Source organism: Fundulus heteroclitus, chromosome 12 (assembly GCF_011125445.2).
Source record: "Fundulus heteroclitus isolate FHET01 chromosome 12, MU-UCD_Fhet_4.1, whole genome shotgun sequence".
NCBI classification, from domain to species: Eukaryota; Metazoa; Chordata; class Actinopteri; order Cyprinodontiformes; family Fundulidae; genus Fundulus; species Fundulus heteroclitus.
The window spans coordinates 42,641,344-42,661,237 of NC_046372.1; the positions used below are offsets into that span (position 1 = coordinate 42,641,344).

Sequence of the window (19,894 nt, forward strand, 5' to 3'; positions counted from 1 at the left end):
TTACACAACAATGAAGCAGAACGAAATTTATTATTAAGAAAGGATGTATAATTACATGAAGTTAAATAATCTGTAGAAAAAAAGTATATATATATACATATACTTTATATATATATATATATATATATATATATATATATATATATATATATATATATATGTATATATAAAAAGTATATATATATATATATATATATATATGTATATATAAAAAGTATATATATATATATATATATATATATATATATATATATATATAAAAAGTATATATATATATATATATCTGTGTGTGTGTGTGTGTGTGTGTGTTGTGTAGAGTCCAAACTTCCCATGGACAAAGTAGCAGGAAGTTGACCTTATCACTGGTTTTAATCAAAATCCAGCAGGTTTGCAGGGCCAAATATAGCCGCTATCAGCTGCCGCAGCATGCGTCTGCAGTTTACCAGAGCGAGCCCCGCAGCTATCATCAGCAGCGGTTACTGAATGTGCCAGAGGGGAGAATGATGAAGCCTCAGCAGCAGCTGCTGCATGAAGACCATTGAGAAAAGTAGTCATCCTCAGTGTGACCTCGGCTCACCCATTCTCAGCAGCGGTTATCGAATGCGCTCAGCGCCACAACTGCACCAGAGGAGGAAGTGTAAAAATAAAGAAGGAGGAAGGGGTGAGGAGATGGAGTGAAGACAGCCGCTGGGCGACTCTCACAGATCATGAATGAAAGATCCAGAAGAATGATGATGATTAATGCGTTTCTGCTCCTCACCTTTTCAGGTGAGTAAATAAATTTACGCACCCCCTCTCCCAGATGTGCTGATCACCAAGTAGATCTTTGAAATTGTTAAATATCACTTTCTGCTGGAGATCAATGGGGTGCATGTTACTTCTGCCTTTCAGCCGTCCCAGCATGGAGCCAGGCTGTGAGGGACGTGTGTGCAACCTGCCACACCAACGCCACATGTGAGGACAAGTTAGACGGCTCTGGTAAAGTCTGCAACTGCAATCACGGCTTTGTCGGAAACGGGATCAATTTTTGTCAAGGTAAAAAAAAAAAAAGCTCTTTTTTCATGCATGTTTATTAGTCATGTGAAATCCGATTATGAATGTATTTTCACCTTAATCTGCTTGTTTTTCGGTTAAGAAATGTGTGTTCAATGAGAAATGCATGGAACAGCTTTAGATCTAAAGGTTTTGGGATGTAGAGCGGTTTGCTTTTCAAACATCTGATGAATAAATCCTTACTGCTCCCTGTATAAATGTAATGGATCAGAAATTGAAAAGCAACATTTCCTGAATTTAAATGGTAAACAAAAAACTTTCTCCAACTATCAGTTCAAATATGCTTAATTCCCTGCATACACGTAGGGCACTTATCTTCTATTTCTTAAGTTTGTTTATTTCCCTGATGCATTGTAATATCTGATGTTTGGATGAAGTAAAAAAAAAATTATTAAAAAAAACAACAATTGTACAAAGGTTGACCCTTAACTGTGGACATGCATTTTTTTATGATTTGGAGCAAAACAGCTGTTATAAATTACATACAGTGGCTTGTAAAAGTATTCTTACACCTTTTATTTTTTTTATTTTGTCATAGCAAAACCATAAATTTCAATTTATTTAAATTGAATGTGATAGACCAACAGAAGGTGCTGCAGTTACAAAGAATATTGTATTTAGTTCAAGGTATCTTCCCATCAACCCCCTTAAGCTTCCCTGTCCCTATGAAAATTAGGCCCATTGCGCTATCCTTCCACCACCGTGTTTCATCATAGGGATGCTGTGTTTAGGGCGGAAGTACGGTGTTCGAGTTCCCACACATGGCTTTTTTTGTACATAGGCCAAAAAGTTCAAATTTGGTCTCATCAGACTACGGTACCCTTTTCCACTACTTTGGTAGTTTCTGGTAAACTCCAGAGGCTTTTTATTATTGTCTTCATTCAACAGTAACTCTGGAGCAGCTGCAGGGATTTGTGCAGTTCAGAACCACCTGAGCTGTGAATCTCTGCAGCTCATCCAGAGTAACTTGGGCCTATTGGCTGCTTCTCTAAACGTTCTACTTGGCCAGTGTCTCTATGTAGGTGGACGGTCGTGGCTTATTAGGTTTAGAGTTGTTCTGTTTTCAAATGAAGCATTGAACAGCGCTCTGTGGGATCTTGAACATTTTTAAGATCTCACAGAACTTAACGATGATTTTATAAGTTAACCTACTTTACAAATATGCACTACTGTGTATCGGTCTAAAATCCTGGGTTCTATGTGCCAATCATTAGTTAGCATAACAGAGTTAGTGGTTTTGGTAATACAGGGTAAATAAAAATAGGGGTCAAAATAAATCACCTACTTTGTCGCAATATGATGTTATATCAATAACAAAGTCTTTTACGTTTTCCGATCAATGCGACCAATATGATATGATCTGGCCATCAACTCACAAAAAAATAAAACAAATATGATTTGACTATTTTGTTTCTAGGCTCTTACAGGCATTTAAAATCAAAAACTGCATTCAAATTTTAAAACAGTAATAGCTCACATGTTCACTATAGTCTCATGCCCGAATTTCAGAATAAAGGCATGTCTTAACGATATGGACCGATGTTTTAATTTTGCATCAACGTAATCGGATCGTTAATTAATTGATATATCAATGTGGATCAATGTATTTTTACACCCCAAGTAAAAACTAGCCGCAAAATAGCCAAAATATGAGGTGGGGCTGGACAAACTAACAGAGAGATAATGAAGGTAGGGTTTAAAGAGATCTTTTGATAAGGGCCTTTCAGGCTTGTGCTGGACCCTGTTGCTTCTGTTTTTCTTGCAGATAAAAATGAGTGTCAGATAGGAACCATTAAGATCTGTGGGCAGCACACTACCTGCCACAACACGTATGGTAGTTACTACTGTACCTGCCTGTCTGGGTACAGCCCGTCCAACAACATGGCTGTCTTCATCCCAAACGACGGAACCCACTGCCAAGGCGAGTTTGAGCTGGACACATTCACATGAGATACCACATCACTGTAGGTCTGGAAGAGTGGATGAATATCTGTATTTGTATTTATTTATTTTTTTGTCTCGGCAGATATTGATGAGTGCAGGATCACAGGGATATGTGGGGAGGGAGGTCGGTGCAGAAACCTTGAGGGCAGCTTTGACTGCAGCTGCCAGGTTGGGTACCGCGTCCACAACGGAGCTGAGCCTTTTCATCCTCAGAGAGACGGCGCTTCCTGCGAAGGTAAGCAGACACTTTCCGGAGTTTAGCACACCTGTCAGCGCATATGTTATGATATACGGCACCTGGCAGAAAGGATTCATATTCTCTTCATTCTTTTCATATTTAGTCACATTGCAACTACAGACATAAATGGATTTAATGTGACAGACCAACACGAAGCGGTGCATAGCTGTGAAGTGGAAGGTTAATAAGGAGATTCACATTTTATGCAATTAAGAAAAATCTTGCCAGCATTAGCTTCAAGCCCCATTTACTCTTCTGTTCCTAAAATGTCCAAACCAACAGATTAGCTTTAGAAATATCAAATTATTAGTAGGATAAATGTGTAGTGATCTCAGCATGAATGCAGCCGTTCAGGGAAGGCCTTGGATGTGTTAGAAAGCATTAGTGAACAAACAGCATCATGAAGGTCAAGGAACCCAGCAGGCAGGACAGGGAGAAAGTTCAGGAGAGGTTTAAATATCCCAGAAATCACACACACCATACACTGTTCAATCTGAGAGAGGGACTGATGTTCATGGATTGGAGTGATTTCAGTGGTTCTGCAGTGAAGAAAGGACAAACATGTCAGTGTCTAGATGTGCAAAGCTGAGAGAGAGGTGCGCCCCCCCCCCCCCCAAAAAAAAAAAATAAAATACGTGTAGCTGTTCAAAGTCAAATGTGGTTCAACAAAGTAATAACTCAGGGGTGCTGAATACAAATGCATGACATACATTTAAATTTTAATCTGGGAAAATTTCCCCATGTTCCATCCACTTTGCAGTTATGTCCTGCTTGGGGTTAGTCAATCACATAATATCCCACTAATATTCACTTAAGCTTGTCGTGATGAAATGTATAAATGTCCAAGGGGTATGGATCCGTTTGCAAGGTCCCGTGTGGTCCTGCCAGGATCCAGTCTAGCCGCTGTCATTCAGAACACATTACAGTTGAAAGCAGGAAGTAAAGTTGTTCTTGCACCTGTCCCCGCTCAGTGGTTGACTGTGGTCAGCCTGTCCCAGCGGAGGACACCGTTCTCCTGTCCATCACCGGAACCACATACGGCGGCATGGCCACGTTCGGCTGCGATGAAGGCTTTGTGTGGCGGAGAGGAAGCAACAGCTCTGTGTGTGGAGCGGACGGAGCGTGGAGCGGGCCCAGCCTCGTCTGTGAAGGTAAAACCAATGCCACATTTCATAAAGTACACCAATAAATGTTTCCTTTCTGTTCTGAGTAGCATATGGCAGTTTCAGTTAAATTTACTCACTTTACCAACGCGCTTGGTTTCAGCAAAGAGCAGCTTTTCCTAAGTTTCAGTATGTTGGTCTCATTTAGTAGCATGTCATATTTTAATTGGAGGGTAAAGGTGTTACAATCCCCAGTGAGAATGTTGATGAATGGAAATGTTACCCTTAGTCTGCTGAGTGTGAACCTGATTTCCTGAAACTAATTTAATTTAAGGCAACAGGAAGATGTGCAGCATTGTGTTGCACCCCGGTGGCCAATGAAATCAGCTGATGCAGCTTTGGGATGTTGAGACCTTTTCTGAATGATCACGTGATAAATTATGTTTGTGAATGCTGTAAATATGGTCTGTTATTACAATCAGTGGAAATACAGATGGGACCTTCCTGGATCAGTTGTCATTACAAAGGCGCATGAGGTACACTGGGATAATTTATGACTTTTTCTGTGACTCAACCATGACCTGTTGTGTCAGACAAGCCAATTAGAACACACTGTAAAGATGGACTCTCCTTCCTTTTTATGCCAAGCTAAGTTTGCACAGTTCCTAAAATCTTTTAAGCCCTTTTTGAAGATGCCAAATATAACTTAGGAGCTGGAAATTCAAAATGACTTGGCAGGAATGCAATGATATTTACAGAATATTCAACAGACAGTTCTGACCAATTCTACCCTCGTCTGATTTGGTTCACCAGGTTTGGTTTTTCCCAGCAGAGGTAGGTTGTAGATCGCCTTTTAGTCTCAACTTTACTCTTCTGTTCAACAGAAACTGCAATCATATGATGGGGGCAATGGACCATTGCAGCTCTGAATTTAGCAAGAATGAGCACAGATTCCTCGAGCTAGATTGCAACATTCAATACTATGAAATCTGACAGTTAAAGAGTCCTTTAACACCTTGAAAAAGTGGCGTTTTTCTGTGGGTTGCTCATGTCATTCTGTTCAGATTTTACTTATCTTTTTTCTTCACTTTTTATGAAGTTAAATGTATCACAATTTTTTTGGTAAACAAAAGAGCAAGTGTACAAACTACAGTCAAACCAGATAATATCAGGTAAATAAGCTACAAACATGGAAATAGAACCGATTAAATGCTTTTGCATTTGTATTTGTGGTGAAGAAACAGCAGAAACAGGTCTGAACATTATAAAAACAAGGAATAAATATGATGCAGAGAAGTATTTGCTTTATGATGAACGAAACAAATTGCAAAAAGTACATAAAGATGATTAATTTCAAAGGTTGAAGGATAAGATCCACATAAACAATACTCCTGAAGCAAACAAAAACAGAACTTAAAAACAAATTAATTAAAAACGATCTATTTTAGTAATATTCATCCTAGCCTAGAAAATATTATTTCAAAGATACTGAAAACAGCATCTTACTTAGCAGGAATAACCTCAGCAAATGGTCCATGTCTTTGTTGCATTGCATCTTTTGTCTTTGTGTGACATGTTTAAGAAAATCCCACAGGTCCCAAAAACAACTACTCCGCCTCCGTAGCATTCTCAAGACATCAGCACTTTCAAAGGTTCATTGAGAGGGTGGGAGAGTCTCTGACATGGTTTCTGGAGCATTGGCTTTCTTAGCTGCCCTCACAATCCTTTGTAGGCCGTCTCTGGTCAACCATACTTGCAGCCATCCACTGTCTTGTGTATTTCGGTGCTAATATGTTTTTGGTAAATGTTTCCCCAGTAGAGATCTTGTGTGGGAATCCTCCCTTGATTGAATTCACAGAGCAGGTGTGGAACCACAGCCCGTCTCCTGGCAGCACAGTGCTGTATGTCTGTAAAGAGGGCTTTCATAGTAAAGGAGGACATGATGTGTCCATCTGTGATAGAAATGGACAGTGGACATCTCCAACGTTGTCGTGCCAAGGTAACACACAAGATGAATGAATTCATTTCCCCATTAAAGCATCTTTGATGGAGTTTTTGACAGCAGACATTTTGGCATGTTGTTGCAATAAAGGCATGGCCAGCTAGCCAAACCCAAGGATGGCTCAGTACCTTCAAGCTTCCTAGCAAGAAATTACACAATCCAGGCCTTTGGTTGAACTGGATCTTTGTCAGGCCGTTTATTTAACATCATTGGTCAAACAGTCTGAGAATCCAATCAAGAATCAAGAATATCTAGTAGAAAGATGGACTATTAGAGCAAATAGCTGAGGTCTCCAGCATCACATCCAGGGCCCCTAATGAGAAAAAGCTGCAGGATGTTTTTAATGGAGATATTACACTAAGAAAAAAAGGAATTTCAAATACTTCTCGACCTGATTTATACTTGTCACAGTTTGGTAACAGCTGTGCTTTTCTTGCAATGACAAGTCAAAATGGAAACAATAATATCTCCCTTTAGTCAGGTCTAACACTTTGGTTTAGATTCATCTGTGTGTTACAGAATCTCCGTGGCCATTATTTCTTAGTTGAAACATTTTTTTCTTTATTAAATAAATCTGGTATCAGTGAGCCTGTTTATTTTCTTCTCAATGGTATATTTTTGTAAAGATGCATTTGGGATTAGGCAGCAGAGCTGAGTACGTGGTTTACAGCCACATAAAATATTCAAATCCTCTCTACCAACGTCAAACAGCGTATTCTACTGTCGCCGCTTGCTTGGTGTCGTTAATTGGATTGAGCCCCTGAAGACTGACCACCAAAAACCCACTTACTCAGTTTAAAAACGTACAAATGCATTTTTCCAACAATTGGGGCACTATTTAAGGGGCTTTCCAACTGCAGCTACAAGATTTATCGCCACGAAGCTTTGTTATAAAAAAAAAAAATGAAGTAACCAAGCCAAACCTGATTTCCTTCCTGTTTCTGTTTAGTTCAGAGCTACATTTCTGAGACATTTGTATTGCCACGTTGCTGTAAATGTGCACCGTCTCCCTGTCTCAGAGATACTGTGCGGAGATCCACCTGTTGTGCCCCACACTGCACAGGTGTGGAACAGCAGCGTCACCCCTGGAAGCACGGCCACTTATTACTGTAAAACAGGATTTTATCATCAGGAAGGTAGCAATGTGTCGGTGTGTGCGGGAAACGGTTACTGGACAGTGCCTGGCATTCTGTGCAAAGGTAATTCTTCTCAAAAAGATGTCATGTAGCTCTTTCTTTTGCTCTGCATGTGGAATGCTTTCCCCCAAACTCTGCTAAATAATAAAATGTCCATCTGTGTAGAAATTGGCTGCGGAGAGCCCATACCCATCCCTCACGCAGTGATGGCGTGGGATAGAACTTCAACCGTGGGCTCTAGGGTTGTTTATAGGTGTGACAGTGGGTATGTCAATGTTGGCGAAGGAAATGTATCGCTTTGTACTGCCAGTGGAGGATGGGATGTACCCTCTCTGTCCTGCCAAGGTGATACTTATATATTCATCTATATGTAAGTGTAACAAGTTAGTAGTGCACGACAAAAGGCTTTAAAGCAGGGGTGTCAAACTCATTTTGGTTGAGGGGCCGCATACAGCTTAATCTAATCTCAAGAGGGCCACACGAGTAAACTCATTGCAAGATTAAATAGAACTAATAAATGTGGACTTGTTGATTTTTATATTAAGTTAATTTCACTTTTACACAATATATTATGAATAACCTCAGCGTTTTTAAGAAAAGTATGTGCAATTTCAACAATACTTTTACTCAGTTAAACATTTACTTGTGCATTATGCATAAGAACTGATCACAGTGATTGTACAATGTTGAAAAACATTTATTCACATTTTTTGGAACTTAAAAACACTGTCCTGCATGACAAAATACATCAAACAGATAAAAATTAAGAAATGATTTGAATTTTTCCACACCTGAAGCTTAATCTGCTAATTAAAACACAGCGCCCCTCGTGGACAATATAGAAACTGCATATTTTCAATTAAACGAAGTACATGTTTTTTTCAATAATTGTTTTATCATTCTCTTCCTTTTATCTTGTCCACTTGTGAAAGTCAAATCTAATGAGCTCTTTTTTTATATATATATATATAATGATAATGCATTTAGCCACAGGGCCGGACTAAATTGTTCGGCGGGCCGAATCCGGCCCGCGGGCCGTATGTTTGACACCCCTGCTTTAAAGGCTTGTTTTTTTCCCCAGATTCTTTAATTGTCAGTGTGCCATTCATGTCTAAAGTAGCTTGCAAAAGTATGTTTGTATTTTGTGGAGATTTTATGAGACAGACCAATTAAAACTAGCCCATAATTTGGTACTGGAGGAAAATGATGATAAGATCTGTGGTGAAATATATTCATTTTACAGAACAATGTTCAATCCAGATTATTAAAATGCAAGCAGTACAGCACAACCGCAAACCTAGCAAGACATGGCTGTCCACCTAACTGCGCAAGGAGAGCATTAGTCAGACAAGCAGCCAAGAAGTCTGTTGTACTTAGAGGGGCTGCAGAGATCCACAGCTCATGGGGCAGCAGGGTCTGTTAGCAGGGAAACTACTTGGTGAGAACACCACAAATCTGACCTTTATGGAAGAAATTATGGAAAAGAAGCTAAAAAAAAATCCTCTTGGGATTGTTGAATCATGTTGAGGACACTGACATGTGAAATAAGGTGGTTTAGGTCAGATGAGATTAAAATGTAACTTTGTTGGCTACGTGCAAAAAGTGGGAGAAAACTAACACACTGAACTCACCATCCACACCGTGAAACAGGGTGGAGGCAGCATCATGCTGTGGGGATGCTTTTCTTCAGTAGGGGCAAAGAAGCTGGTTAGAGTTGCTGAGAAGGTGGATGAAGGTTAGGGTTAAATTATGTGAAGAAAGAAAAGTTATAGGTGGCAAACCCTACGAATACAGCCAGAGCTTCAGTGGTTCACAGTATTTTAAAGCATTCATATATGTTCAAATGACCTAGACTAAAGCCAAATTAGGATGTTTTGACAAGACTTGAAATCTGACATACACTGACACGCTCCATCCAGCCTGACTGACCAATTAGCTAAGAAGAACTACAGAACATTTAGGATGGGCAAAGCAAACAGACACGCTCCAAAGGACTTGCAGCTCACGTTCCAGTGAAGGTGGAAATATAAAAACAGGGAGCTGAAAAAAAACATGCATTACACTTTTCAGATTTTTGGTGATTTTAAAAACCATGCATTATTTTCCTTCCACCTATGATGCTTTGTGATAGTCTGTCACATAAAATCCCTGAAAACAGCAAAAATAACAAAAGTGAAAGAGTCGTATGGGGGGGGTGAATGCTTTTGCAGGGCACTGCCCATTCTGAACACCAGACATCCAGCTTCCAGTGCTCTCCTCTCACCTTCTTTTTTCTCGTTGTAGAAATCAGTTGCTCAGAGCCTCCTTTAATAGAGCACGCTAAAATGCAGTGGGATGGCCAGCCACGCCCGGGTAATGTGGTGTATTACCAATGTGAAGAAGGATATTACGCCAGAGGCCTGAGAAACTACTCAGCATGTGGAGAGAATGGATTGTGGCAGGATGTTGATCTGTCGTGTGAAGGTGCAACATTTTATGATTCAAGAAAGCTGATAGTTTAGTTTGGATTTTGGACTCTTTGCAACAATTTAGAGCACAACATTTGGCACGATTAGCAAAGACTTTTGTATGATTGATTTATTTACTTAAACATTTATACATAAATCACTGTGAACTAATCTGACAATAGTTTGTTCACTCTTCTGTAAGTGTTTTATCCAGCTGAGCAGTTAGCTCCTATTCTGTGCTAAATTAGATGTGCAAAGGTGTTGTTGGTAGACTGGGACATTTGGGGCTAGAGCTCCAGATGAGCTTTGAATTGTTTCAGATCTCCTGATGGGGACATCTGAAAAACATAAAACTATTAAGATTACACATTGATCTGTTTAAACACCATTTTGATATTATATATTTAAATAATAAAAAAGCAGACATTTCCTGGTCATATACTGTATCAGGCTCTTTGCTTTTACTAAACCAGTGGTCCCAATGTAACGCGACAAAGTGCAGATAAATACAATCTAAGGCACACTTTGAAGAAGTAAAAAAATATATATTTAAAAGACCCTTTCTTTTCTACATTGAAATTATAATAAAACCTATACTGATCTGGCCTAGTCTTCCTGACGTTAACTGTCTTATGTGGTCTGCTCTCCAGCTTTGTGTTACCTTAAAAAGGGGATGAAGTCTCCACCAATCAGTAAACACATTATATATACAGTATATATTTACTATACATGTTTATACATATAAATAAATATATTTATATACCATAAATTTTATAGTAATTACAGTAATTATAGAAATAAAATAAACTGGCTAACTAAGAAGAAAAAAATGAAAGAAATAACAATTAAGAAATAGAAGTATGATGTTGTTTTGCATGTCACAATTATCCACATAATCAGTCCTTGTTTAATGTGGAAAAGAAGACGTTCTTGGCTGATAATCATCATGCCCACAAACTACACCCACTGTCACCTAAATGACCTGGCTGCTAACTCACCTCTCAAGCAATTGTCCCATGACGGAACATGAACTCATTGTGTCCAAGCTTTGAAACATTCCTACACTGAAATCATAGTTTTCAATAATTACATGGTTTTGGAGGGGGGAAAAATACCAGTGGAGAGACTGTTTTGAACTGGTGGGGAAATAATAATGCATTGTGTTTGTCCTTGGTGGTCAGAATGGTCGACCTCCGGGTTGAAAAATGTAACTGGAACAGCCCTTAAAATCAGTATTACAGGATGATACCCGACTTTGGCATTTAAATGGCTGCTACTCACAGCAGCATTGAGTAAAATCTCATACTTTGACTGTAGCAGCTCTTTGTTACTTATGTAACATTTAGTCAGACGTACAGGTGCTAGCTTTCAGTGTTCGTCAGATGGGAGGTTTCAGCTCTGTTTATTTGTGCAAAATACCGCCTAAAACAGCGCTATTGTCATTGTTATTGTTTTAACAATAGTGCCAGTGTCCATGTTTTTCCTGCTGTCTGATAGAGGCAGAGGTGGGTAGAGTAGACAAAGATTGTACTCAAGTAAGAGTAACACTTCTTAAACATATTTTTACTCTAGTAAAAGTTAAACGTTGTCAGCCATGAAATTACTCAAGTAAGAGTAAAAAAGTCTTCAGTAAGAAGGCTACTCAAGTACTGAGTAACTAATATCAATTGATGATTTAATATTTCACAGAAAAATATAAGGTTATGTGCAAATTCTTGAATTTTAAAGACAAAATATACACTAAAGACACTATAGACAAAAGAAACACTTTTCTAAATCATTGTTTTTTAACATTAAACTTGAAAACAACACGTACTAATGTAAGCTAATGTATATACAGCATGTTAAAACAGTGCAAAGTGCTTCCAATGACAATATCTACTGTTTACTGTATGTTTATTTGACCTCCAAACAGCTCGATGATCTCAGCAGGTAGAAAATAACATTAAAACAACAAAGACTGTACAAATAAAAAGTCTCACTTTAACAGAAAGTCTAGGTTGTTGTCACTCTGGTGCATTTCTGGTTAAACTGGAGTAATGATATTACTCAAGGTAAAGGATAAAGTGCCGTACAGTAAAACTATTCCTAAAAGTACATTTTGCCTAGAAAGTTACTCAAGTAAATGTAACTGAGTAAATGTAACTAGTTACTACCCATCTCTGATAAGAGGGAAACTGGAATGCAAAAAGACGGACATGATGTTATCTGAGACTCGTGAGTTCAGACCTCCGAGGCAAAGGAACGCACCATTAGACCTACTTCCAGGTATAGGGGAGGTTGCTTTAAACGCTGTTTTAGTGTCAGCGAAGTCTTTTTAAAATGACTCTTTTGCTTTGAAAAGCAACTGAAAGGTTAATTGATTTTTTCATTTACTCCTTTTAAGGTTTTTGGGATCTTCTGACTCTAAAATATATTTGCTTTGTAAAGAAATTAGGAAATGTCAGCAACTGATTCAGCAACTTATAATTTCTTGTTTATTCTCCAAATGTGGCCTGGGCAGATACATGGTAAAAAAAAAAACATCTCACAATGTTTAAAAATTAAATTACCTAAAAATCAAGCTATTGTATAAACACTGTAAATGCTGTATTTCTGCTATGCCCTCAGTGTTTCAGCATCCCAACAACGTCTCTGCTCATTTATACAGAAGTAAAGTACCCCAGAAATGATCCCAGACGATTTGCTTAAGGAGGTTTAGATTGTTTCAGAACGTCATTAATGTTTGCACTTTCAACACCAGACATCCAGCTTCCAGTGCTCTCCTCTCACCTTCTGTTTTCTCGTTGTAGAAATCAGTTGCTCAGAGCCTCCTTTAATAAAGCACGCTAAAATGCAGTGGGATGGCCAGCCACGCCCGGGTAATGTGGTCTATTACCAATGTGAAGAAGGATATTACGCCAGAGGCCTGAGAAACTACTCAGCATGTGGAGAGAATGGATTGTGGCAGGATGTTGATCTGTCGTGTGAAGGTGCAACGTTTTATGACCCAAGGCTACAGTTTGGTGTAATGTTGGACTCCTAGCTATACTTTTAAGCCAAAGAGAATTGGCCTGTTTAATGTTAAGTGTGTTTATGTTAAGTGTTAATGTGTTCATGGTTACAAGTCTCACTTTTTGAACTGAATTACACAAAAAGGTTTTCGCTCTAATGGTTCTAATCTATTGAGGTGCACCTGTGCATCAAACACATTTCCCTGTAACATATTCTAACACGTAAGAATGTCTTTCTTACGGGGCACCTCTCCCTAACTGATTGTATGCTGGCATTTGTGACTTGCTGCTCTTATTGCACCCGGTCCATGCTAATTCTTATTTGTATACAGAAGTTAACTGCGGTCCCCCAAAATGTCTCCCCAACACTAAGCTGCTCTGGAACGGCAGCAGCGCACCGGGCAGTGTTGCCAAGTGTGAATGTTTGGATGGATTTTACCAAGAAAGAGGAAATAATTTGTCAACGTGTTCACAGTCAGGACTCTGGGGGGAAGTATCTGTGAAATGCAAAGGTAGGGTAACACTCTTTATGTATGAAGACCGTCTTTCAGCCGTCGTTGCCTGTTTAATATCATTGCACGGTCTCAAGCATGTCACTGTGTGTGTCTAATCTATAACCCTGCATGCTCTGTTGGGAATTTGCGTCTTAGACGTGGAGTTTGTGGCAACTGAAGAAACTGCATGTGATTCTCTGTCCATCCACAATGGCTTCCAGCGATCTGCTGCGACCAGCACAGCAGGACACATTGGTGTTTTTTTTTGGCAGATGTGTGTTGTCAGTGATGTAATTCTGACCTCCTTTGGGTGCATGTTGAAATCAAATGATGAATCTTCTATGTGGGATGAATCATGCCATCTCTGAAGGTTGAGTTCTGTTTGTCTTCTCCAGCTAAATGCGGCCCAGTTCCCTTCCTTGACCACTCAGAGGTAGTGTGGCACAACAGGAGTGTTGTGGTCCACCGCTGTGCAGCAGGGTACCACAGCTGGAGAGGCAGCAACGTGTCTGTGTGTGGCAGCTCTGGACTCTGGCTGAAAGCTACTCTGACATGCATTGGTGAGTCTAAAAGAAGCCTACCTGGACACTACTTGCCCCTTTTCCATAGAAACATGTCGATACGATTAACTACAGGTCTGCTTAATTCAATTTGAAATGAGTGCTTTTTACCTGAATATGGCGCCAATGTGGCCATGGTCGGCACAGTGAGGGGGCGCTGTGAGACAGAAAGGCAATGTGACGCGCTGTTTGAAATTATTGTTGTGGCCTCCTGCATTGGACCACAGTACTGATTTCCATCTTCGTTCAGCTGGTAGCTTCTGTCACTGTATTTTTTAAATATGCCGGGTTTGATTCTAGTTCTGGAGTTGCTCTTGTTACGCGAACCGTGACTCCACCCCTTAGTCAGTCAGAGACCAACAACCTTTATGATGTAGTGTTGTCAATCTGATTTGGTGCGCTTGGAACCACATTCCAAAAATAGTAACAATTTCACATAACCACTACCAATACAAAGTTCTAAAAAGCGTCATATACCGAACCAAGTTGTTACTGATGGAAAATGGGCATACGGTGTTTCCGTCATCAGCCACAATATATAAAACATGTAAAGTATTGGACATATCAACATTATTTTCTTTGTTTCAATATTTCTTAAGTGACAACTGACATAAAATTCACTCCAGATGTTGGTATCAACCTAAGAAAGCCGCACATACAAAGACACCTAAGTCAACAGACTCTGGGGTGGACTCCAAAAAAGTTTCCAAAAGCTTTTTGCCCATGAATTTATTAGTAGACTAATTTAGTTTGATTACTTTGCTCACGTGAATTACTTTGGTTGTTGCCAACATTTGATGTAAATTTAATGTCAATGGCCCCGTCAAAAATATGTACACTAAGAAAACATTGGCCTGTATAATACTTATTTTACCCACTTTACATATGCTGTAGCAGCAAATTTAAGTATTAAAATCTCAAAATGATATACCGTTCAAGCTCGTTAGGAGTAGATGCAAACTTTGGACTGCAATTATTAGTATCTTCTCATGTGAAACAGAAATCAAGCCCCCAATTGATCGTCTTATACTACATAATGGAAACTGTCTGAAGTGGAAAGCAGAGAAGTATGAGGAAGATACAGAAGTTTATAAGGTATGATAAATATTTTTTTATATTTTCTTCACCACATAAGTGGGGAACTTCTTTAATTCTGATAGAACATGTTGATCACATTTCTTCAGGTAATTTATTTGGGATCCAGGGACTACCAGAGATCATTTCTAGACAAAGGATGGCGTTTTTTGAGGTCCAAGGATGACTGGCTGAGAATTTGCCTCAACCTGCTTCCATTAACAAACTATAGCATTTCTATCACTGCGGTAACAGCCAGATTTACAGCCACCATCACAGCCAGCACCAGCTTAACAGGTACCACACCACCTCCAGTTTAAAGTCTTAATGAATGCTTCAGATTCATGCGGTTGCAGTTTAATTTCTGTAATCTTTTTCATATTGACCAGTGAACATGAGCCGTTGGTGAATAACAGTGTTTTATGTCTTTATCCTGAAAAGTACCTCCAGCACCAGCTGTCTACTACGCAGAATTTGAGACTCCAGTACCAACTTTGAGGTTGCAAAGATCTCCCAACACGCTGGATCCTATAAGGTTACATCCTTAATACCAAATCCCCACCGGCTGGCATTCACAAGGGAAATAGTGGCTTTTACATGATAGACTGTGTGACCTTTTTAAGCCGGATGTGCAAATATACTGTTCTGCAAAAGTGTTTATACCCCTTTAACCTTTTCACATTTTATCACTTTACAATCAGAACTATCAAAGAAATGCAGTTGGGATTTTACGTGACAGGTTTAATGTAGCTTTGTGAAGTGGAAGGAAAAGGATTTGCAGTTTTCAGTGTTTTTGAAAAAGAATCTGAAAAGTGGAGTACTGAATTCACTCCCACAAAGTAGAACCACCTATACTGCAATTACAGCTGCTAATCTTTTAGGTCATGTCTCTACCAGCTTTGCACATCTGGAGGTGGACTTTGTTGCCCACTATTCTCCACAAAACAGCTCAGGCTCTGTTAGGTTGAATGCAGAGTTTCTTTGAAGTCTTGCCACAGATTCTCCATAGATCCAGACTTGGACTTCTACCTAAACCATTACATTCTAGCCCTGGTTGTATGTTTAGAGCTGTTGTCCTGCAGGACAATGACGGCGTGCCTTAGTCTCAAGTGTCTAGCAGCCGCTAACAGGTTCTGCTGAAAGACTGGCCTGCATTTAGCACCAACCAGCTTTCCTGCCCCTGTTGAAGACAAGCATCCACTGCCACCACGATATTTTAGCTTTATGATAAGATCCCAGTAAAATACACACTGTGGTTATACTATGACAATGTGAAAAAGTTCAAGGCATGTGACTATTTTCATTAAACACCTGACACACTCAAGTATTTGAGCCTGTACCAACTTATACGACTTTACCTTTTATGTGTATATGTGTGTATAGTACTTTGCTTGAATAATGTAGAGAACATCTGGATGTGTGATGAAAAGTAATAACTAGCAAACTGACAGGACAAGCGCAAACAATGAAGTTAACAATTAGCATTTTTTTTTTTTTTTTTTTTGGCAGTTTCTACCAAATCTTTGTGCTTCCTGTCGAGGAGATTCTGATGTTTGACTGCTCCTCTCCTGCGAGCTTAGACCCTTCAGCAAAAACGCAATCACTAACTGAGTACATGACCGCCCAGCTTGTTGTCCAGAATCTTGCGACAGAAGTGAACTTTACTGTGGGGGATGGATCCCTCTACGGGGGCTTCTACAATGCACCCCTGGAGAGCGGTAACACCTACTTTATTGTCCTACGAGTTGTCAGCCAGTGGAAAAAGGTCAGTAGAAACTGTTACAAAATAATAAAAGTAAGATTATGCTCAGGAATGTTCAGCAGACCTAACCCGACTGTTTTCTCTCCCAGATGTCGAGAAGTTGCTGTGTCCTTTGGGCTAAAGTAGCAGGTACCTCACTTCAGTGTCACATTCTGATTCTGCACCACAAAGTGGACTTTAAAAATGCAGAATGCTCAAAAGCCCAAAGACGGGCTGACCTGACTTGCTCATTGAAAAGCATTTATTCTTTCCAGGCACATCTTATGTTCTGAGGGTGTCATCGCTGTCTGCTGCCGCATGCGTAGGAGTGGTTGCCCTGGTTTTATTAGGGGGATACAGCTTGGCTTGGTATGAACAACATGCTACGTCTTTATCAACATTTTCTGTCACTAAATTAATGTGTGATAAAAAGAGTAGGATTAACTGCAGCCGTAAATAAATACTTAGAAGGTGCAACTTTTTATCACAATTCTTCTTTTTGGCCACCATTCTATGTTCAGTCTTGTTGCCAGAACAGGTAAAAAATACAGTGAAATGTACAGCTGGATCATGTTTGGCTGGAATTAGGTGTGAAAAATTAGTATTAGGTGTGATACTTTGTACAGCATTCAAAAATGTTCCATATCTTAGTGAGGGGAGTAAGAAAGGCCAGCCGTCATCGAAGCACTGTGGCTCAGTCACACTTCACAGAAGGAACGCCTGAGTTCTATGAATGGATCAATAGGAGGTTCCTTTGCAGCTTATAAATGAGAACGCTGTAGCAGAGACGCATCAAACACTTGAAGGACATGAAAAACCCACCGGAGACTGGGGCTCCATCCGAATAACCTTAATAATAGCTTCTAGCTCCTGTTTGTTGACCTTTCACGGGGTCAACAGTAAGAACACTATTGTGAGGAGGAAAGGAGCTTCGGACTGCTGTGCCGAATTCAGACGGCCTTTACGTCTGACATCATGACATCCAAAAACACGCATGGATGATGCCAGTCAAATCTAGTCCTACAGCCTTTCCGAAAGTTAGCTAAAGAGTGTGTGCTCTCTTCTCCCTGGACATTTTCATTGATTTGCTTTGGGGGCTGTGCTGATACGTCATGTCATGCAAGGGATTGTGGGATACCTTAAGGCTTCTTAGCAGTGGTAAGGGACGTTGCTGGGTTCTTAGGCATAATTAGCCGCGTGAAGGAGCATATAGGCTACTTTTCCTCCCTCCTTCCTTACTGACTGCACTATTCAGACAGCACTTATCATGGCGACCGCTGACACACTTCTGCTTTGGCTAAACAATCCTTACTCTATTCAGATTGAGCCAGAAATTGTTTTTTAGCTAAGAACATGCTAATGTGCATACTATGCTGAAATATTCATGAATGCTTTAATCAAAGATACTTTTAGCCCACAGATTTATCTCCACATCTGCATCGCAGTGAAAGGTCTTTTCCTGTTGCTAAAGCTAAAGGTTTCAGATAATTAACATCCGACAAAGATAACCTGAAGAAATGACGGTTTCCTAATGGAAGAAAGTGATTCCAAACCAATCTGGCCCTGTGTTAAAATATAACTGCTTCCTATGTTAAATCATGAATTAACTTTGTATAACCACATTTTTTAATGAGGTTTCACAAGCCACACACAGGCAGGCCTGATTACTTCCAGACCTCAAGAACCTGGAAACTGTATAAATAGAACCTATCGGACAACATGAAGGCTGAAAAGATCTCAAAAACTAACACGTTATGTCCTAATATAACGAAATAAAAAAATAAATAGGAAAAAAGTCTATCATTTTATAAATTTGGAAAACTATTTCAAAGGCTTTGTGACTCCAACAAACCACCATCAGAGCCATTAGTTACTAATGAGGAAAACATAGAACAGTGAAGAACTATCCAGCATTAGCCAGTAGACCAAAATTACTCCAACAGCGCTTTGATCACTCATCTGAGAGGTCACAAAGGAACCCAAATCAATGCAGGTCTACTGGCCTCAGTTAAAGTTATTGTTCCCGATTAAGAAAATAAGAAATGGACCGGGAAAACTGGCCCTCATGTGAGAGTTCCAAGGCCAAAACCACTGAGGAGGGAGAAAAAGTAGGCCTAATTGTTATTTGCCATGAAAACATATTGATAATTTATATCCCAAGATTCTGGGAGGAAATATGCTGTAATATGGTGAGACCTCTAGTCACATCTAGCAAGTCGGATATTAGATTTTGTTTGATCATGTAAAGCATTTAAGTATGACAAAAAAGCAGAAACTGAGCATATTTATATGTGGGTAAACACTCCTCTGTCACTCCTCCACTGTCTGGGTTTGTTTGAGGCTAAACGTCTAATTGGTGTTTCCTTTATTCTGTGAAAAGAGTGTTGCTGCATGATCTGACCCTAATTAAACATAAGGCTCTTCTTTGTTTTATAGATCCATCTTTAAGTAAGGTAAACTAAATCTTTAGGGCTATTAAAATACATTTGTGTTTTGGACAGAAGGGCATTAGCTGCATTGGGACCCTTTAAATTCCTCCTGAAACCTTCAACTTGTGTTTTTTGGTTAATAATAAACTTATAGTGAGAATACAACTGCTTAAACAGAACATCTACTGGATGAGCTGTACACCTAAACTTGGAAATTAATTGTTTTCTTTGTTCTCTTTCAGGTGCGTAAACAGGATCTGACCATCCTCAGCTCCTGCATCATCAGTCATAGTGACAAATACATTTGTTTTCAAACTGTACATTCTGTAAATACTTTACAGATTATCGTTTACAACACTCAAAATTAATAAACTTTTGTTTTCCACTATCCATCGGATTAAGACTTTTTATTGATAATGGAGTGTGATCATTTCCTGGCTGCTGTGTTGGCACTGTTAGTTTGTGGACTCAAATTTCTAAAAATGATTTATAATAATAAACCATTGTTTTCCCACTTTTATGTTTTCCCTTAATTCAAAAAGTATCAAAAATTTTGACACCTTGTGTTATGCGTCAAACTGAAAGTCAACAGAAACAAGGACCCTTGTGCAGCGCCTTGAAAAAGTATTTACACCAGTAAAACCTTGCCATTCTTTGCCATGTAACAACCACAAACCTCT

General features: G+C 39.4%; 1 protein-coding gene across 3 annotated transcripts; it reads left to right on the plus strand.

Annotated features, from left to right (window-relative positions):
* The first annotated feature begins 410 nt into the window (after positions 1–410).
* On the plus strand, positions 411–19,602 carry susd1 (sushi domain containing 1). Of its 3 annotated transcripts, XM_012881219.3 has the most exons (19): positions 411–768; positions 892–1,035; positions 2,819–2,974; positions 3,080–3,232; positions 4,207–4,386; positions 6,158–6,337; positions 7,360–7,539; positions 7,642–7,821; positions 9,760–9,939; positions 12,716–12,895; positions 13,249–13,428; positions 13,806–13,970; positions 14,971–15,065; positions 15,155–15,341; positions 15,486–15,579; positions 16,554–16,809; positions 16,896–16,935; positions 17,061–17,154; positions 19,457–19,602. In XM_012881219.3, exons 1-19 carry the CDS (start codon positions 708–710, stop codon positions 19,473–19,475), a joined length of 2,724 nt encoding a protein of 907 aa, XP_012736673.2. In that variant the 5' UTR covers positions 411–707; the 3' UTR covers positions 19,476–19,602. The 3 variants fall into 3 exon arrangements, with proteins under 3 accessions (XP_012736673.2, XP_036000525.1, XP_036000526.1); XM_036144632.1 differs by lacking the exon at positions 9,760–9,939; XM_036144633.1 differs by lacking the exons at positions 6,158–6,337; positions 7,360–7,539; positions 7,642–7,821; ... (1 more) ...; positions 12,716–12,895; positions 13,249–13,428 and having other exon boundaries at positions 412–768.
* Positions 19,603–19,894: the final 292 nt, after the last annotated feature.